Here is an 18164-nt window from a genome sequence, read left to right on the forward strand (position 1 = left end):
CATTTAAAAATTATTTTAAAAATTTGAACTTTAGTTGACCACAATGTCTATTCTTGCGAGGTGGACGTTTGGGATGCAGGAGAGGGTATTCATTAGAAATAATCTGAATGTTTAGAATTAGCTACTGTTGTAGCACATGGTCTACTGTCAGTTGCCTTTGGTATTAAAGGAGCCTGTATGGAGGACCCCTCTTGTCTAGCTGTTGGGAATCAATGGCACATGTTGACGTACTCCCAGTAGCTCCCTGTTTCAAAGTCAGGGCCAGAATTTTGCAGAGTCTGGAAGGCTCTGTGGATGTTTTAAAATGGCAGACAGGACTAAGAAGTGCCGCAACTGTTTCTAACAGAGTAAATTTTTGATGGCAGGGCATGATTCACACAGGAGGGAAGCCCAAATTTGTCAGGGCCATTTGAACTCAGTCTTGAGTTTAAACAGACCCCTATTTTGGCTTTTGCAAGAGCCTTGACCTGCAGTGTGAGAGTCACAAATTGATGGATTAGACATTGATGCTCTTGAAAGGCAGATATGATCTGTATATGTATCATGATCTGAAGATTTTTAAGTCCTGTGTTCTTTAAATGTTAAGAACGGTAGCACAGTGGTTAGCACTGTTGCTTCACAGTGCCAGGGTCCCAGGTTTGATTCCCGGCTTGGGTCACTGTCTGTATGGAGCCTGCACATTCTCCCCTTGTCTTCAAGGGTTTCCTCCGGGTGGTTTCATAGAATTTGCTCCGGTTTCCTCCCACAAGTCGCCGGAATGTGGCGACTAGGGGATTTTCACAGTAACTTCATTGCAGTGTTGATGTAAGCCTACTTGTGATGATAAATATTATTATTATTATTATTATTATAAAAGCAGGCTGCAGCTATCACTGAGAATTTAAAAGTGCCATTTTCTGGACTGGTTTGATTGATGACCCATCTGCAGGTTAGAAAAAGCAGTAGCATCTGGTTTGCAGTTTCAGTAGTATTCTCTTGTTGACATTTCCCCATGGGCTGTTATTATGTCATAATAAATTCTTGGCTGAGTTTCAAAAGCTAGTTGTCTCAGGAGGTGGTTTTGAATTAACAGTTTGATTGGCAGTTTAAAGAGGTCATTAAAGGATTAGATGTCTTTTATCTGAAGTTTAAGTAAAAGTTTATTTTCATAAGAGATTCACCACTTGAGATTTCAAAACTTTGAACGGATTCTATGATTGGGTGTTTTTTTCGCTATCAGGTATGTAGGAGTGAGAGCTACATTATATTGTTAGTTAATTTTTTTAATCTCCATGTGAATCCTGAGGCCTGCCCATGGTGGATACTGGGTAAGTAACTATGGAGGTGCCATGGAAGTTATGAGAGACCATGGAGGGTGGGTGGAGGCATGAGTTGGCTTTCAGCAGCATGGGGCTAAGGGGTTAATTGGTAGCCTTGTATCACATTAATTGGAATAGGATTTTATGGGGCCATGGGGGTGGGTGGGGGGGGGGGGGGATGATGGGGTATGAGGGGAGAGTGCTCCTGAAACAATTGAGACAAAATCTCAGAGAACTGAGTAAGGTTAAATACTACAGGAATTTTTTTTAAAGAAAAAAAATATATAAAAGCAGAAGTACAGAACTAATAAGTCAACAAATAATAAAATCCGACAAAGACCGCAAACTAATTGAGAAGCCCGGTACTGTAGTTTGGAAATTTTAGTGAGCGTGTATGTATATAATATTCAAATGTATTCCTGTTGAGCACCTCCTTCAGAATGAGGGACAGTGGAGAATGAGTTCCTCCTCAGAATATTCTTGTGCACCCATTCATGATCAGTTTAAGAGTGTCAATTTTCTATCCATGGCTGGAGAATGATGGCTCATAGAGATCTAGAAAGGGGCAAAAAACTAACAATACAAAAGCAAAATTGTCTCTTGGCTTACAGTGTCCTCAAACATAGCGGTCATATTTGGTACACAAGTTTCCCCAGGAGATAATAAGGACTATTTAATTTATTTTAATGATGATGATTGTCAAATAGAGTGGTAGAGTCATGGAGGTTTACAGCATGGAAACAGGCCCTTCGGCTGAACTTGTCCATGCCGCCCAGTTATTACCACTAAGCTAGTCCCAATTTCCCGCATTTGGCCCATAGCCCTCTATACCCATCTTATCCATATAACTGTCTAATTGCTTTTTTAAATTATATTTTTATTAAGGCATGTATAATTTTGATAATTTTCAAGAGGAAAAACAACAAAGTAAATAACGCCCACCCAACCAACAACCAAACCCAGCTTAATTTTCCCCAAAGAAGTCACAAAACATCTGCCACCTCCGTGTGAACCCTAGCATCGGTCCCCCCCCCCCCCCCCCCCCCCCACTGACAGCTTAATTTTCCCCAAAGAAGCCGATAAACGTCTGCCACCTCCGGGCGAACCGGAGCATCGGTCCCTTCAGGGCAACCTTGATCTTCTCAAGCCTGAGAAACCCGGCCATGTCACTAACCCATACCCCCAATGTTGGGGGCTCCGAGTCCCTCCACGCCACTAAGATCTGTCTCCGGGCTACCAGGGAGGCAAAGGCCAAAATATCAGCCTCTCTTGCCCCCGGGTCTTCCGACACACCAAAAATCACAACCGCTGGCCTCGGAACCACCCATACCTTCAATACCTTTGACATGACATCGGCAAATCCCTGCTAAAATCCCCTAAGCCTCGGACATGCCCAAAACATATGGACATTATTTGCGGGCCCACCCTCACACCACCCCCACCTGTCCTCCACCCCTTCAAGGAACCTGCTGTCTAAATGCTTTTTAAAAGACAAAATTGTACCCACTTCTACTACTGCCTCTGGCAGCTCACTCCAGATGCTAACCATCCTCTGTGTGAAAAAACTGCCCCTCTGGACCGTTTTGTATCTCTCCCCTCTTACCTTAAACCTATGCCCTCTAGTTTTAGACTCCCCTAACTTTGGGAAAAGATGTTGACTATCTACCTTATCTATGCCCCTCATTATTTTATAGACCTCTATAAGATCTATATATTGGCCATTACACTAGGCAAAACCCCCTTTCTCTTCTTTGGAATGTTCTATGGGATCTTTCATGTCTACCTTTAGAACAGGCCTTAGTTTAAGGCCTAATCCTAATGAAGGCATCTTTAACCGCAGCACTCCCTGAATACCACACTGAAGTATTAGCCTTATTATGTGTGCTGGAGTGGATTTGAATCCAGTTTTCTTGACTCAGAGGTAGGAATGCTATTACTGAGCCAGGCCTGACACTTAATAATACATTGTTAATTTCTTCTACAAACAACCCTTCGGGCTATGGTTTATTGCAGTTGTCCTCAGTCACCAACACAAGTTGTATTTTAACTGGAACATTTAATAGCTTCTGCATAAAAACATTATCGAATTTTATTAAGTGTCAACCACGGTTCCTAAATTAATCACAAAATTCAAGCATCTAGTGTAAGAACATGCTGTTTTCCCTTTGAAATAAATTAAATTCATAGGATGGTGTTTATAATCACGCAATTGTTTTCACAGATTTAAATGTAGCTAATATTTAAACAGTGATTGCTGGAAAAATACATTATCTTTGCAATCTGAAGGTGTTACTGATTTTAAAAACAGTTTCTTCGCTGCCCTATACTGTTGACCTTGTTGCCTCTTTCAGGATGGAAAAGGACAGTTTACTCCGTAGTCACAGTGATGATGTCAAGGCCCTGGCCTTTCAATCCCAACAACGTGAGCAAGAACTAACAGAAAGGATACAGCAAATGGAGGCCCAGCATGATAAAACTGGTAGGTGGTAGGCATAGATTAGAGCCAGGACACCTCTCTTGCAGGCCAGGCCCACACCTCACTGTGAAATGACATCAGGAACACCTGTAACCTTTGGCTGGCCAAAGGGAGCAGATGCTAACTTCACCGGAGATCCCGAATTACATATCAGTTAGCGTTTAAAAGGGAAATGAAAAGCATTGCCCACTGTCTGTTGATTTCACAGTGCTGCTCTCACATCTGTTGCACCATCTGGATTATGAGTTTATTTACCTGTGTTAAGAAACTTAAAGTAGAGTGTTGCCAGCATAAAGTATAGAACAAGGGGTTTCTTTTGGCTTGATATTAGGGCACACATGTTACATGAGGAAAATCGCATCAGAAGCTCAGCGGGAAATGCTGCAGGCTTATGCTTAAAACTCTGTTTGAATACCATCTTGCTATTGCCACATAAATTTGGAATAACTATTCTTAACAGGCTGGCGACTTGGAATTGATTTCTGAATTGGAATTATTCTTCAGGTTTTTAGTCATTATCCACTATGTCAATTGCATGAAGTGAAATAAATACAAGTTTTTAAAAGATTCAGCAACCTGCCAGATTGCATCCCTAAAGCTTTATTCTTCCCATCTCTAAATGTTATTTTAGTCATCATTTGCACATTGCGCATGAAGCTGTTTTCATTATTTCTCTCTGAAGGGTAGCTGTAGTATTGACAAGCTGGTGCGCGGAGTGCACATTCAAATTCTTCCTTTCAGTTTCATAATGCCACGTTATAATTATGCTGAACTACCAGAGGGAAACTTAATAAATGCTGCTTTTTTGTTAATCAAGACAATACCAGTGTAAATATTTTTAAAATATACATCATCTTATGGATATGGATGTGGAGAGTAAAAGTGATCAGCGCTCAGTTGAGTCAGAGTACATTCATTTACTGATTTTTTTTTCAAACAGTGCAAATATGCAGATCTGAAAGATAGTTCCTAATCATACTGGTTTTATTTTTCTTGTACTGATAAGTAATAAATTCTGATTTCGGAGGACATTCCGTGATGTAGAATAAAAAGGCAGAGTTTCATTCCCAGTAAAATGCTAGTGTTTGCACCTAAATAAAATTATGAATTTTGCACATTACTGTGATGGCGGTAATAATTAAAATTCCTTATTTTCATAATGGGACTGTGTTACAGAGGTGGGAATTGAGAGGCTTGGGGCTTTTATAAAGGTAAGCACCTTTAATTGTTGTGATCACATTTTTATGCATCATATCTGAATAAAATCTAACTTTAACACGTTTTCAGGAGCACCCCAATGGCTCAGTCATTGAGTGCATAGCTAAGTATGGCAATCTGCTGAGCAGAACAGACAATGCCAGATCCAATCTCTATTGCCAGGATATGTGGAGTGGAGGGGTGAGGGAGGGGGGCCTGGTGGTTTTTGGTCTTAAAACAATGGTTCAGCATCTCTTGGCGAGTGAGTGGTTTATTAAAAAATGGTTTGTTTCGATGTCACTAGCTTTCGGAGCGCTGCTCCTTCCTCAGGTGAAGGAGGCCTTCACCTGAGGAAGGAGCAGCGCTCCGAAAGCTAGTGACATCGAAACAAACCTGTTGGACTTTAACCTGGTGTCGTAAGACTTCGTACTGTGCTCACCCCAGTCCAACGCCGGCATCTCCACATTATAAAAAAATGATCAGCCTAGGCTCCCACTCCTGATGGTTATGCTTTGACTTCCGCTAGAAAGTGTTTGTCGGTGGGCATCAGCTGAGGGCAACGTTCTGTTTAACTGTGATGCTAACCAGGGGTGGGTAACTTCCAACATTCCATGTTTAGGTTAATTTATTATGATTGGCTATTTGGGCCAGACATTGCTGATTGTTCATTGCCAATGCTATCATACATCAAGGCAAGAAACATAAATAAATTATAAAGTGATGTGAAATACATTCTGATATCACTGGTGTTCGAGTGGCAGAACTGATAATAAATTCTAGGCATGTATTTATTTTCAGCCATGTAGCTATGACATGTAGCCAGCAAAAATGAATAACAATGGTATTTAATTTGAAAAAAATTCAGGGATATGTTCCAAGGCACCACCATCTGAGGGTTTATCTGTTATTTCCTTGTCAAATGTTGCAGACTGTGCATTATTGTAACTCCAGACATCATATAACTGTATTATTACATACAATGCACCATAGTAGCCTCTTGGCCTATAATCTATACAATGCTTTCTTTGATACCTTTATTGGGCTGTCAATCACAAGGGGTATATATATATACTGGCTTTTAGAACCAGTGTGGGAGTAGTCTAATATATTACTTAGCAGCTTACTGCCAATAACAATGCTAAAGAAGCCACAATGATATCTTCCCAATGAACTCTACATTTTTCATTGAATGCAATTTCACTTCCAATTTCAAATGCCCTTTTATTGACAAAATCAGAAATGATGCTTATCAAATCATAGATGGTAGAAAGTCATTCTGAGGCTTCTCTGTCCTAGCTTTTAATGGCACCCAAATTGTTCGCACTCCCTGTCAAGAGATGGCCTAGATAGTTACATTTTGAGGCTAATTATTGCGTTATGTGTCAGGATTTGTAGCTGTTTGTGGAAAGGAATTTTTTATCTATTAATTTCTGGGATGTGAGCATTACTGGGAAGGTCAGCAATTGATGCCCAACTCTGATTGTCATTGAGAAGGTAGGAGTGAGTGCATTCTTGAACCGCTGCAGCCCATCTGGTGCTGTTTGTAGGAAGTTCCAGGTTTTTGATCCAGCGACATGAAAGAACAACTATATAATTCCAGTTGGGGTAGTGCGTGGTTTGGAGGGGAGTTTGCAGGTGGTGCTGTTTCCATGCATCTGCCCTTGTTTTTCGAGATGTTAGAGGTTAGATTAGATTTGTTGTAGAAGTTAGAGAAACAATAGAAAATGGCTGACTTTCTTTGTCATATTAGAAGTAAACTAGGTGCAAGCCTTCACTATATATAAGTGATTATGGCGATTTATTTGTTGCCACTTAGATCTGCTCAGAAATCAGTTTTTTACATCATTGCAGTTTTGGGGAAGCAAATCGCAATAAATGTACATTTGTTTTAGATTTGTTAAATTATATTCTGCTGTGCCAATCACGTTCCTAATTCTAGTAGGGATAAACTTATCCTTCCCAATCCCTTTGACCCTCTGCTTTGCTCCATATTACAATGCATACAATAAGTGTTTTATCCCTTCACATTATTTCACTGTTGCCAAGGTTACAGAACATTTGAGCAATTCTAACCTGTATATATGAAAATTGTTTCTTCCACATGATCTTTTATAATGTCATCTCACCATCATTACCATTGCTTCCTGATCAGTTGAGAGCGATCTTGTGATTTTAAAAGAGCGTTGACAATTCCAAATTTGGCAGTTAATTGCAGTACCATTCATAAAGTTGAGAAATGCACTTTGAAAACATTTCTGTGTAACATTGAATGCTATTATTTCTCAGAAGCAATTTTGCTGCCATAAGGAGAATTGATAATGTGTAGATTAGTTAAGTGACTAGCTGATCCCCATGCCATTGTTCATAGGCAGTGGACACTGTATGACATCCATGACATTAGTGTGACAGGTTAATGGCAGTAAAGGATGTGCATGTTGTAGGATACCAGGACAGGAAGATTCAATTGGCAGGGAGGAGAATATTATACAAGGAGTTAATAAATAAGAATTACAGAGCCCTGAGAAAGAGAGGTTTGTGGAGATAAAAAAATTGTATGTATGATAAAGGTTTTGGTTGTCTTGTTAAGTTTTGTATTTCTTCTTGCAAGATCTTTAAGTATATTTTTATTAAACTATAGAATAAAAGCAGAAAATGCTGGAAATACGCAACAGACCTGGCAGCGTCTTTGAAGGAGAAGTCAATATTTCAGGTTGATGACCATAAACTAGTATGCCTGCAGGACTCTCTTTATGTCAAAGTGTTCATATAGCCTGATAATGTCTCCGTCAGAGACAGATTCTGTAGCAAGCTGAAAAGTTGAATTTAATATACCTGACATTTTTGAGACTTTGTTTTGAAATGTTCGTTAAAGATTACATTTTTTTTTTAACTAGGCAGAATTTTTTTAATAACTAGAATTTAAATAGTGAAGAATAACAATGACAGTGAAAAACCCAGTCACGGGGTGCACCATTAGTGTTGAAAGTAATCCTGTGAAAAGCTGGTATCCTACTGCTCTCAGCAGTGTAGAAGTACAATTCAGGGTTGGCTTTTCAATAGGTTACTAATCTGGAGAACTGTTGGACCATTTGGTTTCTTTCCACCTACCTTCCTAATTTTGTACTTTTTGTTCAATGTTCTTTCCTTTGCACAGTGTTCTGACATATTATTTTACATGAGGCCTGCTATATAAGTGTAAGACATTGTTGCTATTGCTGAGCAAACTATACTTCAGACAACACAGAACTAGATTCTTGTTTGCACAGCGTTTTATTAGATTTTTTTAAGTTATAAATTTTAACACCCATACAATAATCTGTGAGCAATCGGTAAAGGTGCAGGACAGCTACTTTAAATAGAAATAGCAGTACACCTACATTTGAAAGTTAAAGAAGAATGGTCAAGAGAAAAATAAATTAAAATCAACAAGCTATTCAAATATATACTTGTTAGGCCAATGCACACCCTATTAATTTAAATGTTTGACCTTCAAAGACACTTTCAAAATGATGGACAATATCTTCTGGAGTGAGCTGAAAGCTGCTTCATGGTAGGTATTCAAGTGCTTTCTATGCTTACAGTAACCCACACTGAAGTAGAAATGCAAATAATTAAAAGCAAAGCATTAAATGCAAAATTGATCCCAGTACTGAATTGACTCGCAGAACAAATAACTTTCAAATAAATTCCATATTAAGTAAAATGCCTTTCAGTGCCCTTAATATATTTCTGGAAATGTTATAGCTTACTATGCCCTATTAGATTGATTATATGCAAGCAATAACTGCCTACATTTTGCAAATAATTTGGCATAAATAATTGGATGAAAGGTAGAGATAAAATCATTCAAAGATGTTGCATTATTTGGTAAAATGATTTTAGTAAATTGTTAATGTGTGAACACTATTTATAGATATTTACACTGTCCACATTTTGAAACAGGAGTTATATTTCAGTAGCTGATGTAAGAATGGGCCATGATGCAGCCTGCAGCCCAATGTGCTGACCAGTTGTTGAGCTGCACACTGTATTCCACTTAATTCTGATTATTGTTTGACATTTGTAACCCATCCCTTGACATTTCTGTTTTTCAGATTATCATGCAAACGTGAAAATTCATTTTCTAAATATATTTTTTACAAAATTATACCTGCATAAAATTTGGCTTGGGAATTGCAATGTTAGCACAATGCATTCAATCTCAATGATAACTTCCATTTTCATGGCCCTTATTTCATAGAGGTTTGTCTCCAAGCTCTTTACAAAGTGCAGGCTGTTGGAGGGTGGGAGGAGGATACCATACAACAGGAAGAAATCTTGGGGAAGATAAAACACACAATTGGGAAAATTCTTAAGAGGATTTGAAATGGGACAAACAGTATTTTCCGTGAAAGGGAGATAATGTAAGTATAGGCATTTACAGCAATCACATTAATTAGCCTAACCGCATGGAGAACATTCTAACAGAAATACCATTTCTTTAGGCTGTAGGAAAGCATTTATTGTATGAGTGTATGGGTTAGCAATTTTAAATGAGCTTAATGTATAACCATTTAATAAGGATACGCAATAAATGCTCTCTAGGGCATCGACATTATGCATTGGAATAAATAACCTCACCATTATGCAGAAATGAATTCTCATTTTATCTTTTGTCGTTTTTATTCCAACGCAGTAAATACTAGATTTTAGGTCTAATGTGCCCCTAATTGCAGTGCACTATTTAGCTGTCTTCTGAGCACCAGGCTCGAATAAAAGGCAACTGTATTTCAGTGTTGTGTGTTGTATTTTTCATTAATGGGTAGAGCTGAAGGGTCAAAGAGATTTTGGATAATCAAATCCCAAGTGGATGAGGCTGGCTCACCCCACATTCTGTTTGGCTTTTTTTTAAACAATTGCAAACAGTCGCTGGCAGAAACTAGCAGACTGTGAGAGGACACATTGATGCGATTGATGTGCACACTGGAACCAGAAGGTTGCCACTTTAAATAAGTAGTGTATTAGTGATGTATTAGCGCTCCTGGTTGAGATTGTGGAGTTATGTTCCATCTTTATCTACAGTTTAAACAGTGACATGCAGCTTTTTAGAGATCAGCAAGCCACTTAATCATTTTTCAGAGAGAATACATTTTGAGTACATACATTTTTAGTCTGGTTTTGTTGAGCACACTTTTTTTGCCCTGTCTGCTGGTGCCAGAATTGTATAGCACTACTGATCCTCACAAAGCGAGTACATCTGAAACTCAGTGTGTTGCACTTTGCAATTAATTTGCAAATAATATAATTTAGTTTAATTCAAACATCCTCAACCTATCAACACGCTGAATTTATCCAGCAAAATAATTTCCACATGGCTCTCATTTGAGGATATTTCATTTACGGTTAGCATTTTTTAATATGCTGTTTTCCATCTGTAGCGGTAAACTGCTTTGACAAATTCTGCTAGTTTGTGGAGGGCAAAGCAACAGTAAATGTGAAATCGGTATACATTTGAGGCATGTATTTTCCTGTGCTGAATTTATTATTGGTCATAATATGCTCACGTGTAAAAAATTTCGTAGCCAAGCAGTTATAAAGTTAACTCAAGTAATGGAATTTGTGCTTGATTCTCTATTATGTAAATTAGAGTTATCTAGGTTTTGTTCTCATGGGGCTCCTTGTGCATTTAGACTATCAAAAGGCAGATTGACTTGAACTGATTGTGTGGGGAAATGGTGGCATAATAGTACTGTCACTGGACTAGTAATAGACCCACTGTAATACTCTCGGGACCCAAGTTAAAATCCCACTAAAGTGGATGGTGAAATTTGAATTTGATAAAAATCTGGGGTGGGATTCTCCGACCCCCCGCCGGGTCGGAGAATCGCCGGGGGCTGGTGTGAATCCCGCCCCCGCCGGTTGCCGAATTCTCTGGCACCGGAGATTCGGCAGGGGCGGGAATCGCGCTGTGCCGATTGGTGGGCCCCCCCCCGGCCATTCTCCGGCCCGGATGGGCCCAAGTCCCGCTGCTGGAATGCCTGTCCCGCCGGCGTGGATTAAACCACCTCTCTTACCTGCGGGACAAGGCGGCGCGGGCGGGCTCTGGGATCCTGGGGAGGGCGCGGGGCGATCTGGCCCCGGGGGGTGCCCCCAGGGTGGCCTGGCCCGCGATCGGGGCCCACCGATCCGGGGGCGGGCCTGTGCCATGGGGGCACTCTTTTCCTTCCGCCTTCGCCATGGTCTCCACCATGGCGGAGGCGGAAGAGACCCCCTCCACTGCGCATGCGCGGGGATGCCATGAGCGGCCGCTGACGGAAATCAGTCCGGCGCGGGCCTAGCCCCTCAAGGTTAGGGCTCGGCCGGCCGGCGGACATCGCGCCGATTACGGAGAATTTCGCCCCTGGAATTAAAAGTCTAATCATGAGCCATTAAACTATTGTTGCAAATAGGACAGGATTTCAGACATTGATCAAGAGGAGAGTTAGGGCAGACATTAGAAGGAGGGTGAGTGGTGGCATGATTTCAACGTGCAGTTTCAAGTTCAGTTTTTTTAATAAACTTAAGTTTTTGCTGAAAGCCTTAAGTTGTCCCTAAAGTCTGCATGTAGACTGAATTTACTTCAGGCAGCCTGACTGGCATCAGCTGCATTTAGGGCAACCAGCCCTTACATGGAAGCCTCAAATTGACATTCGACCCGTTATTTGCATGTACAAAGCAATGATGGCCTTGGATGCCTTTCTTTGCCCATACCAATATGGAGGGTGGCACATTTGCAGCTGATATTGAGTACATACTTTTTGATTGTCACTTTGGAGACATTCGAGAAATGCCATGGAATCATAATTTGTCCAGGCCATCAGGTTTACAACCCTGATCCCATTAATTGCTTATATATTGCTGATACTTGTCGTTGACATTCTTGCCTCTACTTGAGATGTCGGATGTGCAGCAAATCCATTGGCACAGGGATACTTTCACACGGTGCAATTTTATTGATGGCTGAAGAGACCAATCCAAGAGATGCAAGTTCTGCCACAAGTGTCGCATATGAGGTGGTTATCAGGTGTCATTGAGAAGTGCTATTTTCAGTGTTGATACCTGTTGCCAAACTGCTATAACCAATTATCATCATGGTAGTGTAAACCAGCCTACAGGAAATGTTGCCATTTTTTTCTGTTGGTGAAAGGACTGTCGCATTCATGATTTTGTCCTTCTATGAGATGCTGAGAATATGTTGCAGACATCGAAGATGAAAACTGTTCAACTTCCTTTCTTGATAACAGTAAGTCACCATGTGTTGCAGCCGTATAACAATGTACTTGTTACTTGTACTTTTTACAATTTATATAAATGACTTGGATGAAGGGACCAAAAGTATGGTTGGTAATTTTGCACAATCAGCACAAAGATAGATAGGAAGATAAATTGTGAGGAACAGATAAGGATGTTACAAAGGCGAACTTAATCTTTTCCAAGTGGAGGAATGTAGCTAGGTCCTGCACCCATGTCCCAGCCCTTGGCGAGATCCTCCTCCGGATTAGCAGGGAGGCAAATACCACCTCGTTGGTTTCTTTCCCCACCAGAGAAGCCGGATCATCAGACATTCTGAAAATTGCTACCTCCTTTCCCGAAACCCTTGACAGCACATCGATAACCCCCCTCCAGAAGCCCCCACCAACTTCGGACAAGCCCAGAACATGTGAGTATGGTTCGCCGGGGATCCAGCACACCACATACAATGGTCGTCTACTTCCGAGAAGAATTAGCTCATCCTGGCCGTCGTCATATGACCCTGTGCATCACTTTGAATCGGATAAGACTTAGTCTAGTGTATGATGAGGAAGCATTAAACCTACGCAGCACTTCTTTCCAAATTGCCCCTCCTATTTCTTCCTCCCATTTTAGCAAAATAACTTCCATTGGTGCTTACCCCTTTTTGGTCAGCCCTACATAGATATCAGAGATCTTGGGCTGGATTCTCCGCAGTCCCGCACCAAACGCGGAGAGTCTAAGTTCCCGACAGAATCGGGCCCGGCGCCGCTCGGGCGATTCTCTGGACCCCGGAGAATCGCTCGCTGGCAATTTACGCCACGTGGCTGAGGGAAGAATGTCAACGACAAGTATCAGCATTGCCAGAGGCCCTCCCAGCAATAGTCCGCTCCCGACCGGGCAAGTTCCCAATGGCGTGGAACTAATGTGGTATGGTTGGTTGAGACACTCGCGCGGAGGTCCGCAGCCACCCTGGTGGGGGTGTGGGGGGATTGAGCACCGGGGGTGGGGGGGGGGCCTTATGGGCGACCGGGCAGTGATCGGGCCGGTCTGATGCAGCGGCACGCAGCCGATCGGGGGGGCCTACATTGTCCGTGTTGGTCTGAGTCCGCAATGGCGCTCAACGCAGCCGCTGGAGGCTTCCGCCACCGTGCACATGCATGGACTCGGAACCGGAAGTGCGGGAGCCCAAATCCGCAGCCACAGCTGCGTGAAGCTCCCGAGGTCCCTGCTAACCCCCAGAAGGTAAGTGAATCGCCTTTTATTTTTTGCAGGAAACTGGGGAGTAAAACGGCAGCGTTTTTACCCCGGTGTGGGTACATAGCCCCATTTTTGGAGAATCCAGCCCCTTGTCTTTCCCAATCTCGTCCTCCAATCTTGTCCTTTGATAAGAGCGTATCCTGTAGTCCCTGGGGGCGGCAACATTGGGAATGAACCCACCTCCTTTCTCAGAAAGATCCTAATCTGAAGGTATCTGAATCCATTTCCTTTAGGTAAATGATAAAGCTCCGCCAGCACCGACAAATCCACACATTTCCTCCTCACAAATAGGTCCTCAAAGCATCTAATCCCCAACAGATCCCACTCCTGAAACCTAGTGCCTAGTGTCACTGGGACAAATCTGTGGTTGTCACAAATCGGTGTCTTCATGTACATGCCCTCTATCCCAAAGTGCTGCCGGCACTGATTCCACACCCTCAGTGTAGTGATTACCCACCAAATTCGATGAATATCTATTTGGAGAGGACAGAAGAGGCGCCATAACAGTGCCCTCAAGGTGGTCCCCTTACTTGAGGCTTCTTCCACTCTTCCCCATACCGACCCTTGGTTCTCCATCCATTTCCAGACCATGATGATGTTTGCAGCCCAGTAATAATTTTGGAAGTATGGGAGCGCCAGACCTCCCCTTGTCTATCTCTATCCAGGAAAGCTCTCTTCGTTCGTGGAATCTTCCCCGCCCATACAAAGCTCAGGATCAGCTTGTTAACCTTCTTAAAGAAAGATTCAGGCAAGAAAACTGGGAAACTCTGGAGTACAAACAAGAATTTTGGCACGACCATCATTTTTACAATCTGAACTCTCACAGGTCAAGGACAATGAAAACTCTCAGTTCTTGAAGTCCTCTCTCATCTCCTCCACAATTCTCGCCAAATTTAGCCAATGGAGTTGGGCCCAGTCTCATGCCACATGTATCCCCAGATATCGGAAACTCAACCTCATCAATTGAATGGAAGCTCATTCAAACTACCCTCCTATCCTCCAGTGCTGATCTGGAATATCTCACTTTTTGTCATGTTAAAATTGTACCACCAGAAGGTGCCAGATTCTTTCAGCATCTCCATTATCCTACAGAGGCACTCCGCAAGATTTGATATATACAGTAGGAGGTTGTCCACATACAAGGAGACCTGTTGTTCCAACCCCCCCCCCCCCCTCAATACCACCCCATTCCCTAGAGGTCTGGAGAGCCATCGCCAATGGCTCAATCGCAAGGGCAAAGAGCAATGGTGAGAATAGGCACTCCTGCCTCGTCACACGCTGTAAAGCAAAGAGTTGACCCCATTAGTCAGGACACTTGTACAATAATCTGACCCAGTCTATAAGCCCCTGTCTAAACCCACACCGTCCCAGTACATCAAGCAAGTACGCCCACTCTACTTGGTCGAATGCCTTCTCCACATCCAGAGACCACCACTTCCAACCCCTGTGGGCATCATGATCACATCCCATAGCCTCCATACATTAGTCAATAATTGCTTACCCTTTTTTTAAATAAACAATTTTATTGAGGTATTTTATATAAAACAATGACATTGTATAGTGCTGTACAAAAAAGAAAAGCAAATAACGCATAGTACAAATCACAACTCCATTCTCGCAAGGACCTGCCTAAACCACCCCCTACTCTACTCTACCCTAGCCCCCCCCCCGCCCTGCTGACGGTTAATTCTCCGCGAAGAAGTCAATGAATTGTTGCCACCTCCGGGTGAACCCCGATAGTGAACCTCTCAAGGAGAACTTAACTTTCTCTAGGCCGAGAAAGCTCGCCATGTCCGATAGCCATACCTCGGTCTTCGGGGGCCTTGAGTCCCTCCATGCCAACAGTATTCGTCGCCTGGCTACCAGGGAAGCAAAGGCCAAGATGTCGGCCTCCTTCTCCTCCTGGACTCCCGGGTCCTCCGTACCCCAAAGACTGCCACCTCAGGACTCATTACCACCCCAGTTTTCAAAACCCGGGACATGATGTCTGCGAATCCCTGCCAGTACCCTGAGTGTGGGGCACGACCAGAACATGTGCACGTCATTAGCCGGCCCACCGGCGCATCTGGCACACTTGTTCTCCAGCCCGAAGAATTTACTCATCCGTGCCACCGTCATGTGGGCCCGGTGCACGATCTTAAACTGGATCAGACTGAGCCTGGTGCATGTTGCGGTCGTGTTTATTCTGCTCAGAGCTTCTGCGCAAGTACCGTCCTCCATCTCCCCCCTGAGCTTCTCTTCCTACTTAAGCTTCAGGTCCTCAGTCTGTGTACCCTCTGCTCCCATTAGTTCTTTGTAAATATCTGAGACTCTACCCTCATCTCCCTCTCCCCTCGATACTACCCTGTCCTGCCTCTGCTTTGGCGGGAGGTGTGGGAAGGACGGCACCAGCCTGCGCACGAAATCCCGCACCTGCAAGTATCTAAAGTCATTCCCTCCCGCCAGCCCAAACTTCTCCTCCAACGCCCTCATGCTCGGGAAGCTCCCTTCCAAGAACAGATCACCCACCCTCGCAATCCCTGCCCTCCGCCATAGTCAATACCCAGCGTCCATGGTCCCCGGGGCAAATTGGTGGTTGCCGCAGATTGGGGTCCACACTGATGCTCTCACTTCTCCTATACGCCTCCTCCACTGGCCCCAGATCCGAAGAGCTGCTACCACTATAGGGCTGGTGCAGTACCGCGCCGGCGGGAGCAGCAGAAGCGCCGTGACCAGGGCTGCCAAACTGGTGCCCCTGCACGAAGCAGCCTCCATCCGCTCCCAAACTGACCCCGTACCCACCATCCATTTCCTTATCATCACTATGTTGGCCGCCCAGTAGTAGCTGCTGAAGTTCGGCAATGCCAGCCCCCCTTCCCCTCTGTTCCTTTCGAGCATCACCTTCCTCACCCGCGGGGACTTCCCCGCCCAGACAAATCCCAGGATAATTTTATTCAGCCTCTTAAAGAAGGACCTCAGGATAAAAACGGGGAGACACTGAAATATGAACAAGAATCTCGGGAGAATCGTCATCTTAACAGTCTGCACCCTCCCCGCTAGTGACAGCGGGTGCGCATCCCAACTCCGAACCTCCTCCCTCACTCGTTCCACCAGTCGGGACAGGTTGAGCTTATGCAACTTGCCCCAGTCCCGTGCCATCTGTATCCCCAAGTATCTGAAGCTTTCTCCTACCAGCCTGAACTGGAACCCCTTCAGCCTACTCTCCTGCCCTCTCGCCTGAATTACGAACAACTCGCTCTTAGCCACGTTCAGTTTATATCCTGAAAACTGGCCAAATTCCCTCAGGGTTTCCATGATACCGTTCATCCCCGCCATTGGGTCCGATACTTATAACAGCAGGTCATCCGCGTATAACGAGACTTTATGTTCCACTCGCCCCCAGACCAGCCCTTTCCAGTCCCTTGAAGCTCTCAGAGCAATTGCCAGGGGCTCTATGGCTAGTGCGATCAGCAGTGGGGAGAGAGGGCAACCCTGTCTTGTCCCGCGGTGCTGTCTGAAATAATCTGATGTCGTCCTGTTCAACCTTACACTAGCCTCTGGGGCCTGATATATCAGCCTAACCCAGTCAATGAACCCCTCCCCGAACCCAAACCGTCCCAGCACCTGCCACAGATAGTCCCACTCGACCCGGTCAAAAGCCCTTTCCGAATCCATAGCTACCACTATCTCTGCCTCCCTGCTCTCCGGGGGCATCATAATCACATTAAGCAGCCTTCTTAGATTGGCCACCAGTTGTCTCCCCTTTACAAACCCGGTTTGGTCCTCCGCAATTACGTCCGGTACACAGTCCTCAATTCTAGTCGCCAAGATCTTGGCCAGTAATTTAGCGTCTACGTTGGTCAAAGAGATCGGCCTGTAAGACCCACAAGCCTCCGGGTCTTTATCCCGTTTCAGAATAAGCGAAATAGTGGCCTGCGACATCGTCGGGGGTAGAACTCCTCTGTCTCTTGCCTCGTTAAAAACCCTGACGGGCACCGGCCCCACTATCTCAGCAAACATTTTATAAAACTCCACCGGATACCCATCCGGCCCCGGGGCTTTACCCGGCTGCATGACCTTCAGGCCCCCCAATACCGCTTCGATCCTGACCAGGGCCCCCAGTCCGTCTACCACCCCCTACCCACTCTTGGGAAGGTCAGTCCGTCCAGGAATTGCCTCATCCCCTCCGGTCCCCTCGGGTGTTCCGAAGTGTACAGCTTACTATAAAAGTCCCTAAACACCTTGTTCAGCACTGCCAGGTCCCCCACCAGATTTCCCTCCTCATCCACTATCCTTCCTTTCTCCCTAGCCGTTTATCTCTTCCTTAGTTGTTGCGCGAGCATTCTGCTGGCCTTCTCTCCGTGCTTATATATCGCGCCTTTTTCCTTTCTAAGCTGCTCTATGGCCTTGCCTGTAGACAGCACCCCGAACACGGCCTGCAGCCTCTGTTGTTTCCTGAGTAACTCTGGCCTCGGGGACCCCGCGTAGCTCCTGTCCGTCCGTAAAATTTCCTTAACCAGTCGGTCCGTTTCTGCCCTATCTGTCCTGTCCCTGTTAGCCCGGATTGAGACCAGCTCCCCTCTCACCACTGCCTTCAGCGCCTCCCAGAGCACCACTGCTGAGACTTCTCCGGTATCATTTACCTGCAGGTAATTCTGTATGCATCTCCTGAGTCTCTCACACACCACCTCGTCCGCTAGAAATCC

At 44.2% G+C, this 18164-nt stretch overlaps 1 protein-coding gene across 5 annotated transcripts in view; it reads left to right on the forward strand.

The window, feature by feature from the left end:
• sdccag8 (SHH signaling and ciliogenesis regulator sdccag8) overlaps nucleotides 1-18164 on the forward strand; it is a 727678-nt gene that overhangs the window by 411125 nt on the left and 298389 nt on the right. For all 5 annotated transcript variants that reach the window (XR_011948390.1, XM_072512651.1, XM_072512625.1 and 2 more), the window contains one exon: nucleotides 3650-3777. Coding sequence is in view for 4 of the 5 variants with exons in the window: in XM_072512651.1 (XP_072368752.1) it covers nucleotides 3650-3777 (128 nt within the window). In the remaining variant the exon portion in view is untranslated. The remainder of the gene's footprint in view (nucleotides 1-3649; nucleotides 3778-18164) is intronic.

This window comes from Scyliorhinus torazame, chromosome 1 (genome assembly GCF_047496885.1).
Source record: "Scyliorhinus torazame isolate Kashiwa2021f chromosome 1, sScyTor2.1, whole genome shotgun sequence".
NCBI lineage: Eukaryota > Metazoa > Chordata > Chondrichthyes > Carcharhiniformes > Scyliorhinidae > Scyliorhinus > Scyliorhinus torazame.